The sequence below is a fragment of the Psittacula echo genome (assembly GCF_963264785.1).
Source record: "Psittacula echo genome assembly, chromosome: 27".
In the NCBI taxonomy this organism is placed as follows: domain Eukaryota; kingdom Metazoa; phylum Chordata; class Aves; order Psittaciformes; family Psittacidae; genus Psittacula; species Psittacula echo.
In genome coordinates this window covers 1,101,679-1,116,536 of record NC_137762.1, presented here as the reverse complement: position 1 = coordinate 1,116,536, position 14,858 = coordinate 1,101,679, and the positions used below count along the sequence as shown (strand labels likewise).

Below are 14,858 nucleotides of genomic sequence, written 5' to 3'. Positions count from 1 at the left end.
GGCGGGGGGGTGTTTTGGGGGGTAGGATGGCCTCATTCAGCGGGGATGGGGGGAAGGGGGGGTTATGGCTTGGTGCTGGGCTGCAATAGCTATGTCATGCTGTGGGGCAGGAATGGCCATGCCATGGGGCAGGAATGTCTGTGTCCTGCTGTGCCAGTCCCACTGTGCACCCCAAGGGCACTGGCTGGCTCAGAGCAGGGCGGTGGGGCCCTGTTCCCTCTCTGAAGTGTCCCACATGGTGCCCACCTTGTCCTCATCCCTGTTCCCATCCCCTTGGCAGCAGCTGCTGCAGGAGGGATGGGGACAATGGTGCCAGTGGGGCCAGGTAAAAATAGCCCCGGGGCTGGCACAGGCCCCCCCGGCTGCCCCGGGGCCGCATGGCATTGACACATGTGTCACACGTGTGCCTGGTGACACGCCATGGCCACAGCCCTCCCTCTATGCACAGCAGCACAAGTGTGCCCACAGGAGCAGGGGTGGCCTGATGCCAACGTGCCCTGTGCCTGTGCCCTCCTGTCCCTGTTCCCCCATGTCCATCCATCTTCCCTGTCCCTGTGTCCCCATGTCACTGTCTCCAGTATCCCCTATGCCGCGTTTCCTCATGGTCCTCTGTTCTCGTCTCTGGTGTTCCCATGCCCCCCTTTCCATGTGTCCCAGTGTCTCCATGCCCCTAGGGTCCCATGTCCGTCTGTCCCCGCGTTCCCCAGGTCGTCACATTGGTGTCCCCATGTCCTGTGTCCCTGTGTCCTCTCCTCGTCCCCCGTGCCGTGTCCTTGTCCCCATCCTGGGGGGGGTCACCGGGGATCATAGGGGGGCCCCAGCTCCGCTGCCGTCCCGCCTCCAGCCCAGGGGGCGCTGTGAGGACGTGTGCCGCTCTGCGCCGCGGCAGGCCCAGCTCTGTGGCTCATGGCCCCGGAACGAACCAAGCGTGAAGCAGCGGAGAGGGGGAGCCTCCGAACGGGGACAGCGATTCCGTCGCCGGGGCCGCACCGCGCCGGGGAACGCCACCGAGAAGCACAGCGTTAATAACGAGAGGTGTAGAGCGAGGAAACACGGCTTCTAATGCGGGGTGCGCTGACACTTTGGTCGATGGCGTGTTCTGCCCCCCCCATCGCAGATGGGCCGCTCCACTTCCCTCCTCCCTGCCGTCAGATGGTCGGGCCCGGGCGGTGAGTGCGGGGCCGGGGTCGGCGCCGGGGCCAGGGGAGAGCGGGGCCGGGACCTCGGGAGAGGCCGAGGGGGCCGGGGGGAGCCGGGCCCGAGCGGGGTGGGGGGGACCCCAGGGGTGGGTACCGGGGGTGGGAACGGGGCACAACGAGGCTCTGCTGGCCCGCAGGACCCGGTGCTGTGGCCCCCCCCGAGGCGGCCCCGCCATGAACTGCCGCGCCGAGGTGCTGGAGGTGTCGGTGGAGGCCCGGCAGGTGGAGGAGGCGATGCTGGCCGTGCTGCACACGGTCCTGCTGCACCGCAGCACCGGCAAGTTCCACTACAAGAAGGAGGGCACCTACTCCATCGGCACCGTGGGCACGCAGGACGTGGACTGCGACTTCATCGACTTCGCCTACGTCCGAGTCTCCTCCGAGGAGCTGGACCGGGCCCTGCGCAAGGCGGTGGGGGAGTTCAAGGTGAGGGGAGCCCACGGGGATAAAGCAGGGGCTCAGGTAAAGGGCGTCCCATGGGGACAAAGCAGGAGCTCTGGGCTGGGTTTGTGTGGGGAAGGTCAGTCCTTGTCCCCCCCTAAGCAGGGCCATGTGCTGTCCCTGTAGGATGCGCTGCGCAGCTCGGGCAGCGATGGGATGGGGCAGATTTCACTGGAGTTCTACCAGAAGAAGAAGTCACGTTGGCCCTTCTCGGACGAGTGCATCCCCTGGGAGCTGTGGACCATCAAGGTGAACGTGGTGAACCTGGCCAATGAGCAGGAGCGGCAGATCTGCCGCGAGAAGGTGGGCGAGAAGCTCTGCGAGAAGATCATCAACATCGTGGAGGTGATGAACCGCCACGAGTACCTGCCCAAGATGCCCACCCAGTCAGAGGTGGACAACGTCTTCGACACCAGCCTGAAGGATGTGCAGCCCTACCTCTACAAGATCTCCTACCAGATCACGGACACGCTGGGCACCTCGGTCACCACCACCATGCGCCGCCTCATCAAGGACACTCTGGCCCTGTAGGTGCCACCAAGGCAGGTTCACCTGCCCCTGGTTCTTTGGGACCTCAGATCCCTCCTCTCCACCTCCAGAAAGCCTCTGCCAGGAGCTGGACTTGGCTTGGGCCTTAATTGGGGGTTGCTGCTTGTTTGTTTTGCACCACGGGGCACTTGCCCGTCCTGGAGAACCAGCTCCACAGCTCCCAGTGTGGCTGAGGGCTGCTGGGTCCTCAGTGGGAGCTGGGATGACATCCAAAAGCCCGGCCAGCCCTGCCTATGCCTGCTCTCCAGCCCTCCCTGTGCGGCACAGCCAGCGCTGTCCCTGGCTGTCCCCTGTGGTGGCACCCGCAGGGACGAGCTGCTGCCCCCTCGGGGGCAACAATAAAGTGTTTCTCCTTTCCTATGGAGTCTGCTCCCGTCCTGGCAGTTGATGGGATCCCCCTGCCCCCCCCCATCCCATCCCGAGGGAGAGGAGAACCCCTGGGTGCACCCAAGGGATGGGACGGTTTCTACATCACCAAGGGGGGTTCAAAGCCACTTCCTTCCCCCTGGTGCTGGGCTCTGCCCCCCCGTGGGTGATGAAGACGGTCCCTGACATCACTTAAACCTTCCCCGTCTGTCACTGGCACCACTCTGCTCCCAGGAGGAAGAGGAGGAGGAGGAGATGCTGAACACCACATTGGCCCAGACCAGTGCCCGGGGGGTGGCCGAGGCTGCCCAGATCGCCCTTGTCCTGGTGCTCGGTGTCACCATCGCCTTGGCCCTCCTCTTCCTCGGCTGTAACCTGCTGCTGCGAGCGGAGCCTCTGGCAGCCCCCCCAGCCCATGGCGAGAGGCGCCCGTCCCTTGAGGGGGCTCCCGAGGGCACGGAGGGACCCATCTGACCCCATGGATGGACACAGGGACCCCTCTGAGCCCCATGGATGGACACAGGGACCCCGCTGACCCCATGGATGGACACAGGGACCCCTCTGAGCCCCATGGATGGACACAGGGATGCAGGGATGGACGGAGGGACTGCAGCAGCTTCACCCTCAGCACCACAGATGGAGCAGGACGGCGCTGGGGACTTGTGCTCATGGATTAGAAGGGTCCTGGGCCGGGTCCGGATGCGGCCCTGGGTGCGGCTGTGCTGGTAATCCCCTGGGGGGATTAAGGGAAACTTTTATTCCCTGTTGTCAGGGTTAATCCTTGGGCTGGGCCCTGCCCTGGAGGGCTGCATCTGCCCCACTGTGCTGGGGGGGGGACCTGGGGTCGCATCCTGCCCTTCCCAGCCCCTTGTATCCCAATGGTGGAGATGCTGGAGCCTCATCCTTTGGCCCCAGTGATGCTCAGGCCATATCCTGTCCTTCCATCCCGTTTTCCCTTTGCTTCCAAAGCCCCCCCCAGCCCTAAACAGTTCCCCCAGCTGCCAGCACTGGGTGCACTGGGACCACCCCCAGTGGGATGGGTGATGGGTGGGGGCTTCTCTCCCCTTCAATCCCCTATATTTAATAGCACCACTGTTTAAGGATCTCATCCCTACATGTATGTGCCCCCCTCTCCCCAGGATACGGGATTCCCAGCATGGGGGTGCTTCCCAAACCCCCGCTGTGCCCCCCACAAAGCAGGCAGCAGCCATGTAAAAGTCTCCATATATTTCACATGTACAAAAAGTCACTGGGGGGGGGATTGAATTTGAGGGGGGGGTCTGGGGCGGGTGGGGGGGGGCACCATCCTGCCACTCCCCCCCCCCAGCCTGGCTTTGGTCCCTTTTCTTTGGCAATTAGTGTTCACATCTGTGGTCAAAGTGACGAGCGCGGGGGGGCGTGCCCCGTGGTCCCCATGGGGAGTTGTGGGGGAGGACCCCAATGGGGTGAGGTCACCCCCAGAGGTCAGCTGGGCCCCAACGCAGCCACGGGGGTCCAGGTAGTGCCCCCCCCCGTCCAGTGCTGGGGTCCAGGCCCTGCCACAGCTACAGCCGGATCCACCTGCGGGCTGAGAGGGGAAGGGGCCATGTCAGGGGCTGAGGCATCTGGCTTGATCCAGTAGAGAACCAGGATCCAGTGTAGGACCAGGATCCAGTATAGCACGGGGAACCTGCACTGGATCCAGTATAGCACCAGGATCCTGCACCAAGATCCCATATAGCACTGGGATCCTGCGCTGGGATCCAGTGTAGCACCAGGATCCAGTATTGCACTGGAATCGAGTATTGCACCAGGACCCTGATCTGCATCAGAGCCCCCATGCTGCAAATCCCCCCATGCACCAGGATCCAGCGCCAACATCTCGTGCCAGAACCTCCACATTGCACTGGGATCGGGTGCCGGGATCCTGCGCTGGGATTCAGCCTTGCGCTGGGATCCTGTACCAGGACCCGAGGGGCGCCCCGGGGTGATGGCATGCGGGGAGGGGGCGTGCAGGAGGGGGCATGCGGGGCCGGGGGGGCTCGGCGGTACCGGGGGCTCAGCGGTACCGGGGGGCTCGGCGGTACCGGGGGGGCTCGGCGGTACCGGGGGCTCAGCAGTACCCGGGGGGCTCGGCGGTACCGGGGGGCTCGACGGTACCGAGGGCTCAGCGGTACCGGGGAGCTCGGCGGTACCGAGGGCTCAGCGGTACCGGGGGGCTCGGCGGTACCGGGGTGTCTCGGCATGCCGCGGTACCTGGCGCTAACAGTTGGACTCGTCGTGGTGCGCTGGGTCGCAGAAGAAGCGGGACCCGCGCTTGGCCGTGCGGGCGGTGAAGGGGACGCTCTTCAGCGCTGCAGGGGAGGGGGGGGCACGGGCAGGGGGCGGGGACACACGGACATGTCAGCCCCGGGGCGCGGGGGGCCGTGGGGGGCCGGGCCGGGGGCGGCGGGGGCCGTACCGGTGATGATGTCCTCGATGGTGCCGTCTTTGCCCTCGTAGACCGGGCGATGGTCCTTTGCCTGGCGCCGCCGCAGCTCCGCGATCAGCTCCTGCTGCTGCCACTTGTTGCGCTGTGGAGGGGCACAGGTTTGGGGTGCCCGGGGTGGGGGTTCCCCTTTGTGTGTCCCCGTGTCCCCCCTGCCCTCACCTTCTCCTGCTTCTTGGCCTCCTGCGCCAGCAGCTTCTCCCGCATCACCTCCTCCTGCTTCTTCCGCGTCTCATTCTCCTGCTCCGCATCCTGCCGGAGCGAGGGGGGGTGATGGAGACATCCCCTTCCCTCTGCACCCCCCCCCAATGTCACCTCCCGGCCCAGCCTCACCTTATAGGAGCGGATGAAGCGGACAAAGACAGGGAAGAAGACAGACGGGGGGGTGGTCTTGGGGCTCTCGCCGAAGTACCGCACCACGGTGTTGTAGGCGTCCTGGAGGGGGACAGGGACAGCGCTGGCACACGAGGGATGGGCACGAGGGGTGCACGAGGGGTGTTGAAGGGGCACAGGAGGCCTCACCTCAGCCGTGCGTGCGTCCCGCTGCAGCCGCTCCAGCTTGCCCTCGCTGCTGGCCAGGAAGGCGCGCAGGACGCTGTGCTCGTGCAGCCCGCACTCGCGCCGCAGCAGCTCCATGCCCCGGCCCAGCTCCTTCACGTCCAGCAGCACGTTCTCCAGGGACACTGCGGGGACACGGGGCCAAGCTCAGGGCACGCACAGGGGGTGCTCGGGGCGGGTTTGGGGTGCGGGATGGGGGGTACCTGCAGCCGCCTTCTCCACGAAGTGCAGCTCCTGCCAGAAGGTCGCCAGCTCCGGGTACTTCTCCCGCACCGTGAGCGCGATGAAGTGCAGCAGCGTCATCTTCCTGTCCGTTGATTTGGTGTCCAGGAGCTGCCAGGGGATTCGGGATGGGGGCTCAGAGCTGGGGATCCCCACAATGCTCGCTCTAGGATGGGGGAATCCAAGCGCTGCCCACCAGGTCCAGGCTCTGCAGCTTGAAGCCGTAGACAGCGCCGCGCTTGCTGCTGTTCATGTAGTTGCCCAGTGCCAGGATGATCTGCAGGGATCCAGCAGGAAAAGGGGGTCAGCGAGGAGCAGGACATGGGACAGCGAGGATGGAGGGCAGGATCCAACCCACCTCCAACATGTGCTTGAGCTTCTGGGACGACTTCACAGAGGCTGAGGCTGCGATGATGGCATTGAGCTGCTGCAGGGGGACGGGAGTGGAGTCAGGGGGGTCCCTTTGGGTGCACCCGTGGGTGCAAAGCCCCCATCCCTGGCTCGTACCGGTGTGAGCATCTGGAGGTTGTCGGCAAAGTTGCCGAGGAAGGCCATGATGGCCATGCGCTGCGGCAGCCGCTCCACCTTGCTGAAGTGCAGCATGAAGCGGTCCTCGTCCGCCAGCTCCTCCAGTGGCTTCCGCTCGCGCTCGTACTGCCGCAGCGCCTTTGCCTCCGCCTCCGTGGGCAGGAACCGCATCAGACACTCCACAAAGTCCACTGGCAGCGTCGCCAGGTCGAACCTGCACCCAGGGCATCCCAACCAGAGCTATTGCACCCCAACCAGAGCCATTGCACCCCAACCAGAGCCATTGCACCCCAACCATCCCCCTGCATCCCAACCATCCCCACTGCATCCCAACCATCCCCCTGCATCCCAACCATCCCCACTGCATCCCAACCATCCCCCTGCATCCCAACCATCCCCCTGCATCCCAACCATCCCCCCTGCATCCCAACCATCCCCACTGCATCCCAACCATCCCCACTGCATCCCAACCATCCCCCTGCATCCCAACCATCCCCACTGCATCCCAACCATCCCCACTGCATCCCAACCATCCCCCTGCATCCCAACCATCCCCACTGCATCCCAACCATCCCCACTGCATCCCAACCATCCCCCTGCATCCCAACCATCCCCCCTGCATCCCAACCATCCCCCCTGCATCCCAACCATCCCCACTGCATCCCAACCATCCCCCTGCATCCCAACCATCCCCACTGCATCCCAACCATCCCCACTGCATCCCAACCATCCCCCTGCATCCCAACCATCCCCTGGCATCCCGACCATCCCCACTGCATCCCAACCATCCCCACCGAATCCCAACCATCCCCCTGCATCCCAACCATCCCCCTGCATCCCAACCATCCCCCCTTGCCCCCGCTGCCCTCCGCACGCACGTGTGGATAGCCCTGCAGATCTCCTCGGTGCTGCGCCCGGCCTTGCGCAGGGTGATGGCCAGGTTCTTGGCGCGGTTGGCCTCCAGCAGCGTCACTTTGCTTGCCGCCTTCTGCGCTCCCTTGCTCTTGGCACACACCAAGTCGAGCGCCGGTCCCTGTGCCTTGGTCTTGAATAGCTCCTCGAAGCGCTCCAGGTCCAGGTCCTGGTGGGGTGAGGAGGGGGCTCGGAGGGGGCTCAGAGGGGGCAGCGGTGGTGGCACCGCTCGGGGAGGTCTTGGCTCACCTCCAGCACCCGCTCATCATCCAGCTCGCTGAACACGGTCCCGCTGATCTGGTTGGGCTTCAGCGCTGTCCAGTTGAAGACGGGCAGCCGGAACTTGGTTTTGATGGGCTTCTTGATGCGGATGGCTGCAGTGGGGCAGGAACTGGCTCAGCCCCCCTTGCGCCCCCCCTGTGCCATCCATCCCCTGTGCCACCCCTTCCTTGGCCATTGCAACCCCGGCACCCTGAGACCCCATTGCCCCCATGGTCCCCACATACCCGAGAGCCCCACAGTGAGCGCAATGGAGGGTGAAGCCCCGGGCAGTGGCGGCGCTGGGGGGCACTTGCCTGTGAAGGGAGGAGACGGTGAGGCCTTGTCCCCCTGTTTTGGGTACCCCCATCCTCAGCAGTCACCCGGCACCAGGGACACCCCGGTTTGGAGGCTCCCTTCCCACCCGGGGATGCTGCAACCCCCGGGTGCCCGGTTTGGGGTCTCCCCATGGACTCACCGGGCAGCGGGGGGGCAGGGGGCGGCAGGGGGGGCGCAGGCGGTGGCGGGGGAGGCGCGGGCTCGGCGGGGGGCGGGACGGGGACCCTCGGGGTGTCCCCCGGGGGCTCGGGTTGGGGCTGGGGCGGGGCCTCGGCGCCCGGCCCCGGGGGCGGCTCGGAGCCATAGCGCCGCCGGAACGCTTCGTCCTTCTCCTGGATCAGGCGCCGCAGGGTGTGCACTTGGTGGCTCGTGTGCTCGTAGGTCTCCTGTGTATGCAGGCGGTCAGCACCGGGGGCCGGACCCTCCCCATGGACCCCATGGACCCCCCCTCACCTTGACCACCTCCAGCTCCTTCTCCCGCTGCAGCAGCTGCTTCTCCAGCTCCGCCACCCGCATCATGTTCTCGTTCTCCAGGTCCAGCAGCTTCTCCGTTAGCTGGGGGGGGGGCACGGATGTGACACCAGCGCCGGGACCCCCGCCCCAGTGTCACCACAGCCAGGACCCGTGTCCCTGTGCTCACATACATGGGAGAGATGCTCCTCCAGCTCCTCCACCTTCTCCAGCGCCACGTTCTTGGTCTCAGCGTCCTCCAGCAGCCCCCCCACGTCAAAGACATTGTCCAGGTACGCTTGGATCTGTACCTGCAGCTTCTCGCTCTCCGTGTGCCTCGACTTCTGCGGGCATTGGGGCAGCGTCAGGGATGGGTGGGGTCCATCAGGGATCCCCCTCTGGCCCCCTCGTCCCCCCATACCTGCAGGAACTCCTCCAGCCCCAGCTTGGTGAACTCATACTGGAGATGGACGCGGAAGTTCATGTCCTCCACCGAGTGCACCACGATGTTGATGAACTGCATGCAGGCGACCTGCAGGCAGGGCTGGTGTCATCGGAGCCTCCCTCAGCATCCCATCCCATCCCACAGATCCGTGTCCCACCATGAAGTCGATGCTGCTGTCCTCGTTGCGGAAGTAGTCCATCAGCCGCTCGAAGCGGTGCTTCTCCTTGCAGACCTGAGCGGGCAGCAGATATGGGGTGAAAGTGGAGCTCCCCCCACCCCAGCCACCGGACCCCCATCCCCAAGGTCCTGGTCCTCAATCCCAGCCTGATCCTGGTGCTCCCGGTGCCCCCATCCCAGCCTGGTCCCACTTCTGGTACCTCCTTGAAGTTGTCAAAGGCAGCCAAGATGATCTCATGGCCACCCCTCACCAAGCAGACGGCTGCCAACAGCTCCAGCACCAGTGCCTTCATCCTGGGGCAGAGTCACACTATCACCATCACCATCATCACCACCACCACCACACTATCACCATCACACTGACACCAGAGACACCCCCATTGCCAGACCCTCCCTTACCTCGGGTTCTTGTTATTGAGGCTCAAAGCGATCTCATTAACAGCATGGGGATGGGACATGACCAGGTTGAAGCCATACTGTGGGGACGGAGCAGGGACGGCGTTAGTGGCACCGGCACGGTGGCAATGGTGGCACCAGGGGTGCGTGTGTCCCCTCCCCTCTGGTACCTGGTAGTTCATGATGGCCCGGAGGCACATGATGCAGAGGTGGACATCGTCCTTCTGGCTCACCAGGCGCGAGTTCTTCAGAGCCCTGCGGCTTGGCAGTGTCCCGTAGCTGGGGGGGACATGGGGCGCCGGTGAGCGGGACCCTGCCAGCGGGGCTGCACCGGACCCATGGGACCATGGTGGGGACAGAGCGGCTTTGGGAGCGGGAGAGGCAGAGAGAAGCAACCAGAGGGCAAGAGGGTGGTGCAGATGTGGAGCCGGCACCGGCAGCCGGTACTTACCGGCAGAGAGAGAGAGAGAGCAGAGCCAGAGGGGACAGGGGGGCCCGGGCCTGGAAGCAGAGACGGGGTGAGTTACCCCAGGGCAGAGCCAGAGCTGGGGCGAGCGGAGGCAGCGGCACAGGGATGGGGACAGCAGCGGCACACGCGGGGCAGCGCGGGATGTGGCACGGGTGGCACTGGCCAGGGCATAGCCATGGCACAGGCAAGGCACAGGGTGCACTATGGGCAATGTGTGGCACAGGGCAGGATGGTGCATGGCACAGGGCACACACCATGGCAGGATGATGCATGGCACAAGGCACACACCAGGGGAGGATGGTGCCTGGCACAGGGCACACACCAGTGCAGGATGGTGCACGGCACAGGGCACACACCAGTGCAGGATGGTGCCTGGCACAGGGCACACACCAGTGCAGGATGGTGCACGGCACAGGGCACACACCAGTGCAGGATGGTGCCTGGCACAGGGCACACACCAGTGCAGGATGGTGCACGGCACAGGGCACACACCATGGCAGGATGATGCACGGCACAAGGCACACACCAGGGGAGGATGGTGCCTGGCACAGGGCACACACCAGTGCAGGATGGTGCACGGCACAGGGCACACACCAGTGCAGGATGGTGCCTGGCACAGGGCACACACCAGTGCAGGATGGTGCACGGCACAGGGCACACACCAGTGCAGGATGGTGCCTGGCACAGGGCACACACCAGTGCAGGATGGTGCACGGCACAGGGCACACACCAGTGCAGGATGGTGCCTGGCACAGGGCACACACCAGTGCAGGATGGTGCACGGCACAGGGCACACACCAGTGCAGGATGGTGCACGGCACAGGGCACACACCGTGGCAGAGCATGGCACTGGCGGGACCCACCAGCCGCGGTGGGTACGTACCGTAGGGCGCTCTGGCGGGCGGAGCGGGCAATGCTGCTACCGAAGGGCGCAGGCAGAGCACTGGGGGGCTGCAGATCCTCGATGGACCTGCTCCAGGCGCGCAGCTTCTCCAACGCGCCGTCCTCACCTTCCAGCCCCTCAAAGTCCAACCTGGCACATGGGGAAGGGATGGGAGCACACGGGGAAGGGGGCACACGGGGATGGAGCACACGGGGATGGAGCACACGGGGATGGAGCACACGGCTTCGGCACGGAGCAGCAGCAGCCACTGCAGCAAGCGCTGAAGCGGGTGGCAGCAGCGGAGCAGGGAGAGGCGCAAGGAGGGCCCCAGGATCCCCAACCCGGGTGGGCAGGATAGGGACGAGCATCTCATGTCTCTCCAGACCCCATGGTGCTGATCAGAGGCTGATAGGAGGGAATTGCTGTGGAGCCCCCCCCAGCATCCCAGGCCCCCCCCAGCACCCCACTCACATGACAGCACACTGGGCGAAGGACAGGTAGTTCACCAGCACATCCAGCCCCTTGTTCTCATCATTGAGGAACTCACGCACCCACCTACAGCACCGAGCACCCATCAGAGCCTGCGGGAGCTGGGGACCCCCCACTCCCGCTGTGATCCCCCCATCACCACCATAGGGAACCCGGCACAGGGGGGTGCTGAGGGGGTGTCCCAGGGCTCAGCAGCCGTTGCAGCCCCCCCGGCTATCGGCAGTGCCAGGCCCGGCACAGCTTTATCTGTTGGCTGCAGGGCAGGGAGGGCTCGGGCCCTCGGGAAGCTGAGCTGAGTGCTGGGGGAGAGCACCGGGGGTGGGATGGGGGGTTTGGCGTGCCCCTGGAAGGGTGTTGGGATGCACGGGATGGGCACATGGGGAGCGGGTCTGTGTGCACAGGGAGGGGCTGCACCCAGGGGTGCTGGGTGTGAATGCACGGCCTCAGGGGACCCCACGCCTGCCTGCGCCCTGCCTGCACCCTGCCTGTTCCCTGCCTGCAGCCCGTGAGTCAGGCAGCGGCGGGAGCTGGGGGGGGGGCGCTCCTGGGGGCCGCCCCTTTCCTGCCGGCGCCAGCCCCTCGCCCCAGCGCGTTTCCTGTCTCCGGCTGCTGCTATTTTCGGGCCGCGGTTGGGGAAGAGCCGAAAGTCGCGGCCGCGCTGGGGCCGGTGGCGGGGCTCAGCCCCCGCACGTGCACGAGCGGCCCCGTGCATCCCCGGTAACGGAGACACAACCCCCCCCCCTCGGACGCTGCCGGGGTCGAACCCCCCCTCCCGGTGCCCACAGCAGCTTCCACACGGGGCGGCACCGGCGGCACCCGCCCGCGGCATCCGCTCCCGCGACCTGCGCCGGCAGCGCGGGTCCCGCGGCACGGCCGGGGCAGGAACCGGAGCAGTTCCTGCAGCGCCTCCGGCTTCCCCTGCAGCTGCGGCGCGGCCGGGCCGGGACCACGCGGCCCCCCCGGGACCCCAAACAGCGCCCCCGGGACCCCGCACTCACCCGATGTGATTTGTCCTCAGGCTGATCTCCAGCTCACGCAGGACCTTGGTGGACTCCTGCACCCTCCTCCTGAACTTCTGGGGGCAGAGCAAGGCTGAGCCGGCCCCCCCTCGGCTCCTGCAGCCTCCTGAGCCCTCCCAGGACCCCCCCCGCAGCCCCTCACCTTCCTCGTGACGCTCGGCTCCAGGAAGCTCCGCAGCTTTTGGATGTAGGCATGGGGGGGGCTCTTGACCTGGAACCGCTCCTGGAGAGGACACGGGGGTGTTGGTGGCACCAGAACGGCAGCACAGCCCCCCATAGCCCCCCATGGGCCCCCATAGCCCCCAACCTGGTCGCAGATGAGGTCCCACTTCTTCTCGTTGTCGTACTGCCGCAGGAGCCGGGCTTTATCGGGGGGCAGGTTCATGGAGCTCTGGGGCAAAAGGGGGGATGTCACTCCTGGGGGACATGGGGACACTGCCACCCCCTGAGGACACAGCCAGGGACCCTGGCACTGGGAAGCACATGGGGACAGCGGTGTGGCACAGGGGCCACGGTGTGGCAAAGGGATAGAGTGGCACAGGCAGCAGCGTGACACGGTGACAGCAGTGCCACCAGGGCCATGCACCAGCCACCGCCTGCACCAAATCTCGCGCATCCTTTCTGCCTGGTCCCGCTTCCTCGCCACAGAACCGCAACCTCCGGTCCCTGACCGCAGTGCCCGGGGCACCGGGCATCTCCATGGCGGGGACCGGGACCGGGCTACGAGTCATCTCCAGGACCAGCAAGGACACAAACGGGATGCCCCGGTGGCAAACGGGGACGCGGGATGGCGCTGTCCTGGCGATGCCACTCCGGAGGCGGGAGGTGCCGTTACCGGGATCCGGTCACCGCCGCAGCTCCACCCGCTCCGTGGCAGCCAAAATTGTCCCTCCCTGGTGCCCCTCCGGGCCTCGCGAGCAGCAGGAAACCGGGACAACGCCTGGGCGAGGCCGGGCACCCCCGGGCAGGAGACAGCGCCAGGGGGTGTCAGCGGCACCGCCAACATGGGGACCCCCCTACGGGAGCGCTGCCCCCGTCCCCAAAAAGCCCCGCTATTGGCACACGGCGAGCACCGGTAAAACGGGGCTCCGGGGACATCTCGGGGCTGGCGGAGGGGACGCGCAGGGGCCCCCGCCGGGGGCACCGGGGGCGGCTTTGAAGCGCAGCCGCCCTCACCGGCATTCCCGCCTCTCGCTTCCTGCCTTTGTGGTGGGAGCGGGGCCGCTCCCGGCCGGGCACTTCCTCCGCCACCGCCTCCCAGCACCGGGGACCCCCCCTCGGTTGAATGAGCCCTCCCCCCTCCTCGGGAGACCATCCCAGGACACAGGGGTTGGATCGTGCCCGGCCACCGGTGCTGCAGCTCCATCCCGTGAGGAGCAACCGGGACCGGGGGGGCGGGATAGCACCGGGGTCCCCCACTGCGACCCCCCCGAAATGCCAGATTCCCCCCCCGCCATCGGCCTCCCCCGGCAGGATGCGCCCCCCCCCGCCACCGGCCCCACCGGGACCGGCTCCCGCATCCGCTCCGCGTGGGACGTGGGGACGGGCAATGGGTACCCCTTGCACCGCGGGTACCGGTGACCCCCCGGTACCCCCCGGTTCCGGCTCCCAGAGACCCCCGGGACCACGCTCGGTATTTCCTGCCCGGTCGTGGCTTCCGCCACCACCGGGAGCCCCCGGTGTCACCCGGCCATGGTGGCCCTGCCGCCACCTCCCATCCCTGCGGACCGGCCACCGGGGACGCGGTGCCCCCCGTGACAGCGGCGGTGCCGGGGTCACCGCAGAGATACCCCCGGTACCGGGTGTCAACACAGCCTTGGCCGGTGACCGCAGCGCGGTGGCCACCGCCCCGGCCGGGACAGCGGCCCCGGGACCGCGCAGGGACCCGCACCCAGCCCCGTCCACCGCCTCGACGGGACTTTCACGGCAAAAAAGCCCCGGGTCTCGAGGGCCCCCCCCGCTGGCACCGGGAGCGGCGTCACCCCCCGGGGATGTCCCGGGCCGGGCTCCCCCCGCCCCGCTGCCGCTGCCCACCCCCGCGGCACCGGCGCTGCCCGCCCGCCCGCCCCCGGTTCCTCCTGGTGCCGGTGCCCGCCCGCAGTCGGACGCTGGGAGGGGAGCGCGGCGGCGGGGCGCGTCCGGCCCCGGCGGGGGCACCGGGAGGGGTCGCGGGTAGGGGCGGACCGGGAAGGCGCGGCGGGACCCGGAGGAGGTGCCCCTGGGAGCGTGAATGGAGCGCGGGTGAAGCGCAACGGGGAAGGGGGGAAGAACCGGGAACTTAAGGGACGCAGCAGGCGCCCGGGGCCGCGGCGGGGATCGGGGTCTCACCAGCACCAGGGCGAAGCGCTCCTCCAGCTCGCAGGGCTCCGGCATCGGCATCTTGCCCGGGGCCAGCAGCCCGGGCCCCCCCAGGGCCGCCGCCGCCGCTCCCGGTCCCCGGGGCAGCGCCTCCCCGTCCGCGCTCTCCACGTTCCCCATCCCCGGCCCAGGCACCGGGGGGCGGCGGGGGAGGCTCTGCCCGTCGCGTCCGGCCGCCGCCGCCTCCCGGCCCCGCCCCGCCCCGCCCGGCCCCGCCCCGGCCCGGTGCGCGGCGGCGCCGCCAGGGGGCGCGCAGGGACGGGCGGGCTAACGGCTGCGCCACCGGGGGGCGCTCAGGAGGAACGGCAGCCAGTGGGGAGGTACCGATTGGCT

At 67.4% G+C, this 14,858-nt stretch overlaps 2 protein-coding genes across 3 annotated transcripts; one reads left to right on the top strand and one right to left on the bottom strand.

Annotated features, from left to right (window-relative positions):
* The first annotated feature begins 929 nt into the window (after positions 1-929).
* On the top strand, positions 930-2,553 carry ATG101 (autophagy related 101). Its single transcript, XM_080635600.1, has 3 exons — positions 930-1,169; positions 1,337-1,625; positions 1,767-2,553. Exons 1-3 carry the CDS (start codon positions 1,063-1,065, stop codon positions 2,169-2,171), a joined length of 801 nt encoding a protein of 266 aa, XP_080491726.1. The 5' UTR covers positions 930-1,062; the 3' UTR covers positions 2,172-2,553.
* Positions 2,554-3,818: 1,265 nt separating this feature from the next.
* FMNL3 (formin like 3) lies at positions 3,819-14,676 on the bottom strand. Of its 2 annotated transcripts, XM_080635556.1 has the most exons (27): positions 14,496-14,676; positions 12,475-12,558; positions 12,310-12,390; positions 12,147-12,223; positions 11,131-11,214; positions 10,660-10,809; positions 9,478-9,586; positions 9,311-9,387; positions 9,112-9,205; positions 8,892-8,966; positions 8,711-8,821; positions 8,484-8,633; positions 8,293-8,394; positions 7,979-8,225; positions 7,749-7,817; positions 7,492-7,616; positions 7,209-7,411; positions 6,310-6,544; positions 6,161-6,229; positions 5,999-6,079; positions 5,784-5,913; positions 5,545-5,705; positions 5,356-5,457; positions 5,185-5,274; positions 4,996-5,107; positions 4,791-4,888; positions 3,819-4,122 (listed from the first exon to the last, which is right to left on the bottom strand). In XM_080635556.1, exons 1-26 carry the CDS (start codon positions 14,643-14,645, stop codon positions 4,797-4,799), a joined length of 3,060 nt encoding a protein of 1,019 aa, XP_080491682.1. In that variant the 5' UTR covers positions 14,646-14,676; the 3' UTR covers positions 3,819-4,122; positions 4,791-4,796. The 2 variants fall into 2 exon arrangements, with proteins under 2 accessions (XP_080491682.1, XP_080491681.1); XM_080635555.1 differs by lacking the exon at positions 10,660-10,809.
* Between the last annotated feature and the right edge of the window lie 182 nt (positions 14,677-14,858).

Excerpts from the sequence above, each read along its gene's own strand:
- ATG101 (XM_080635600.1), top strand. The coding sequence starts at position 1,063 with ATGCGGGGTGCGCTGACACTTTGGTCGATGGCGTGTTCTGCCCCCCCC. Across the intron at positions 1,170-1,336 it reads CAGATGGTCGGGCCCGGGCG|GACCCGGTGCTGTGGCCCCC; the intron begins GTGAGTGCGGGG and ends GCTGGCCCGCAG. Across the intron at positions 1,626-1,766 it reads AGGCGGTGGGGGAGTTCAAG|GATGCGCTGCGCAGCTCGGG; the intron begins GTGAGGGGAGCC and ends CTGTCCCTGTAG.
- FMNL3 (XM_080635556.1), bottom strand. The coding sequence starts at position 14,645 with ATGGGGAACGTGGAGAGCGCGGACGGGGAGGCGCTGCCCCGGGGACCG. Across the intron at positions 8,634-8,710 it reads GGCTGGAGGAGTTCCTGCAG|AAGTCGAGGCACACGGAGAG; the intron begins GTATGGGGGGAC and ends CAATGCCCGCAG. Across the intron at positions 5,275-5,355 it reads GCTTCATCCGCTCCTATAAG|GATGCGGAGCAGGAGAATGA; the intron begins GTGAGGCTGGGC and ends TCGCTCCGGCAG.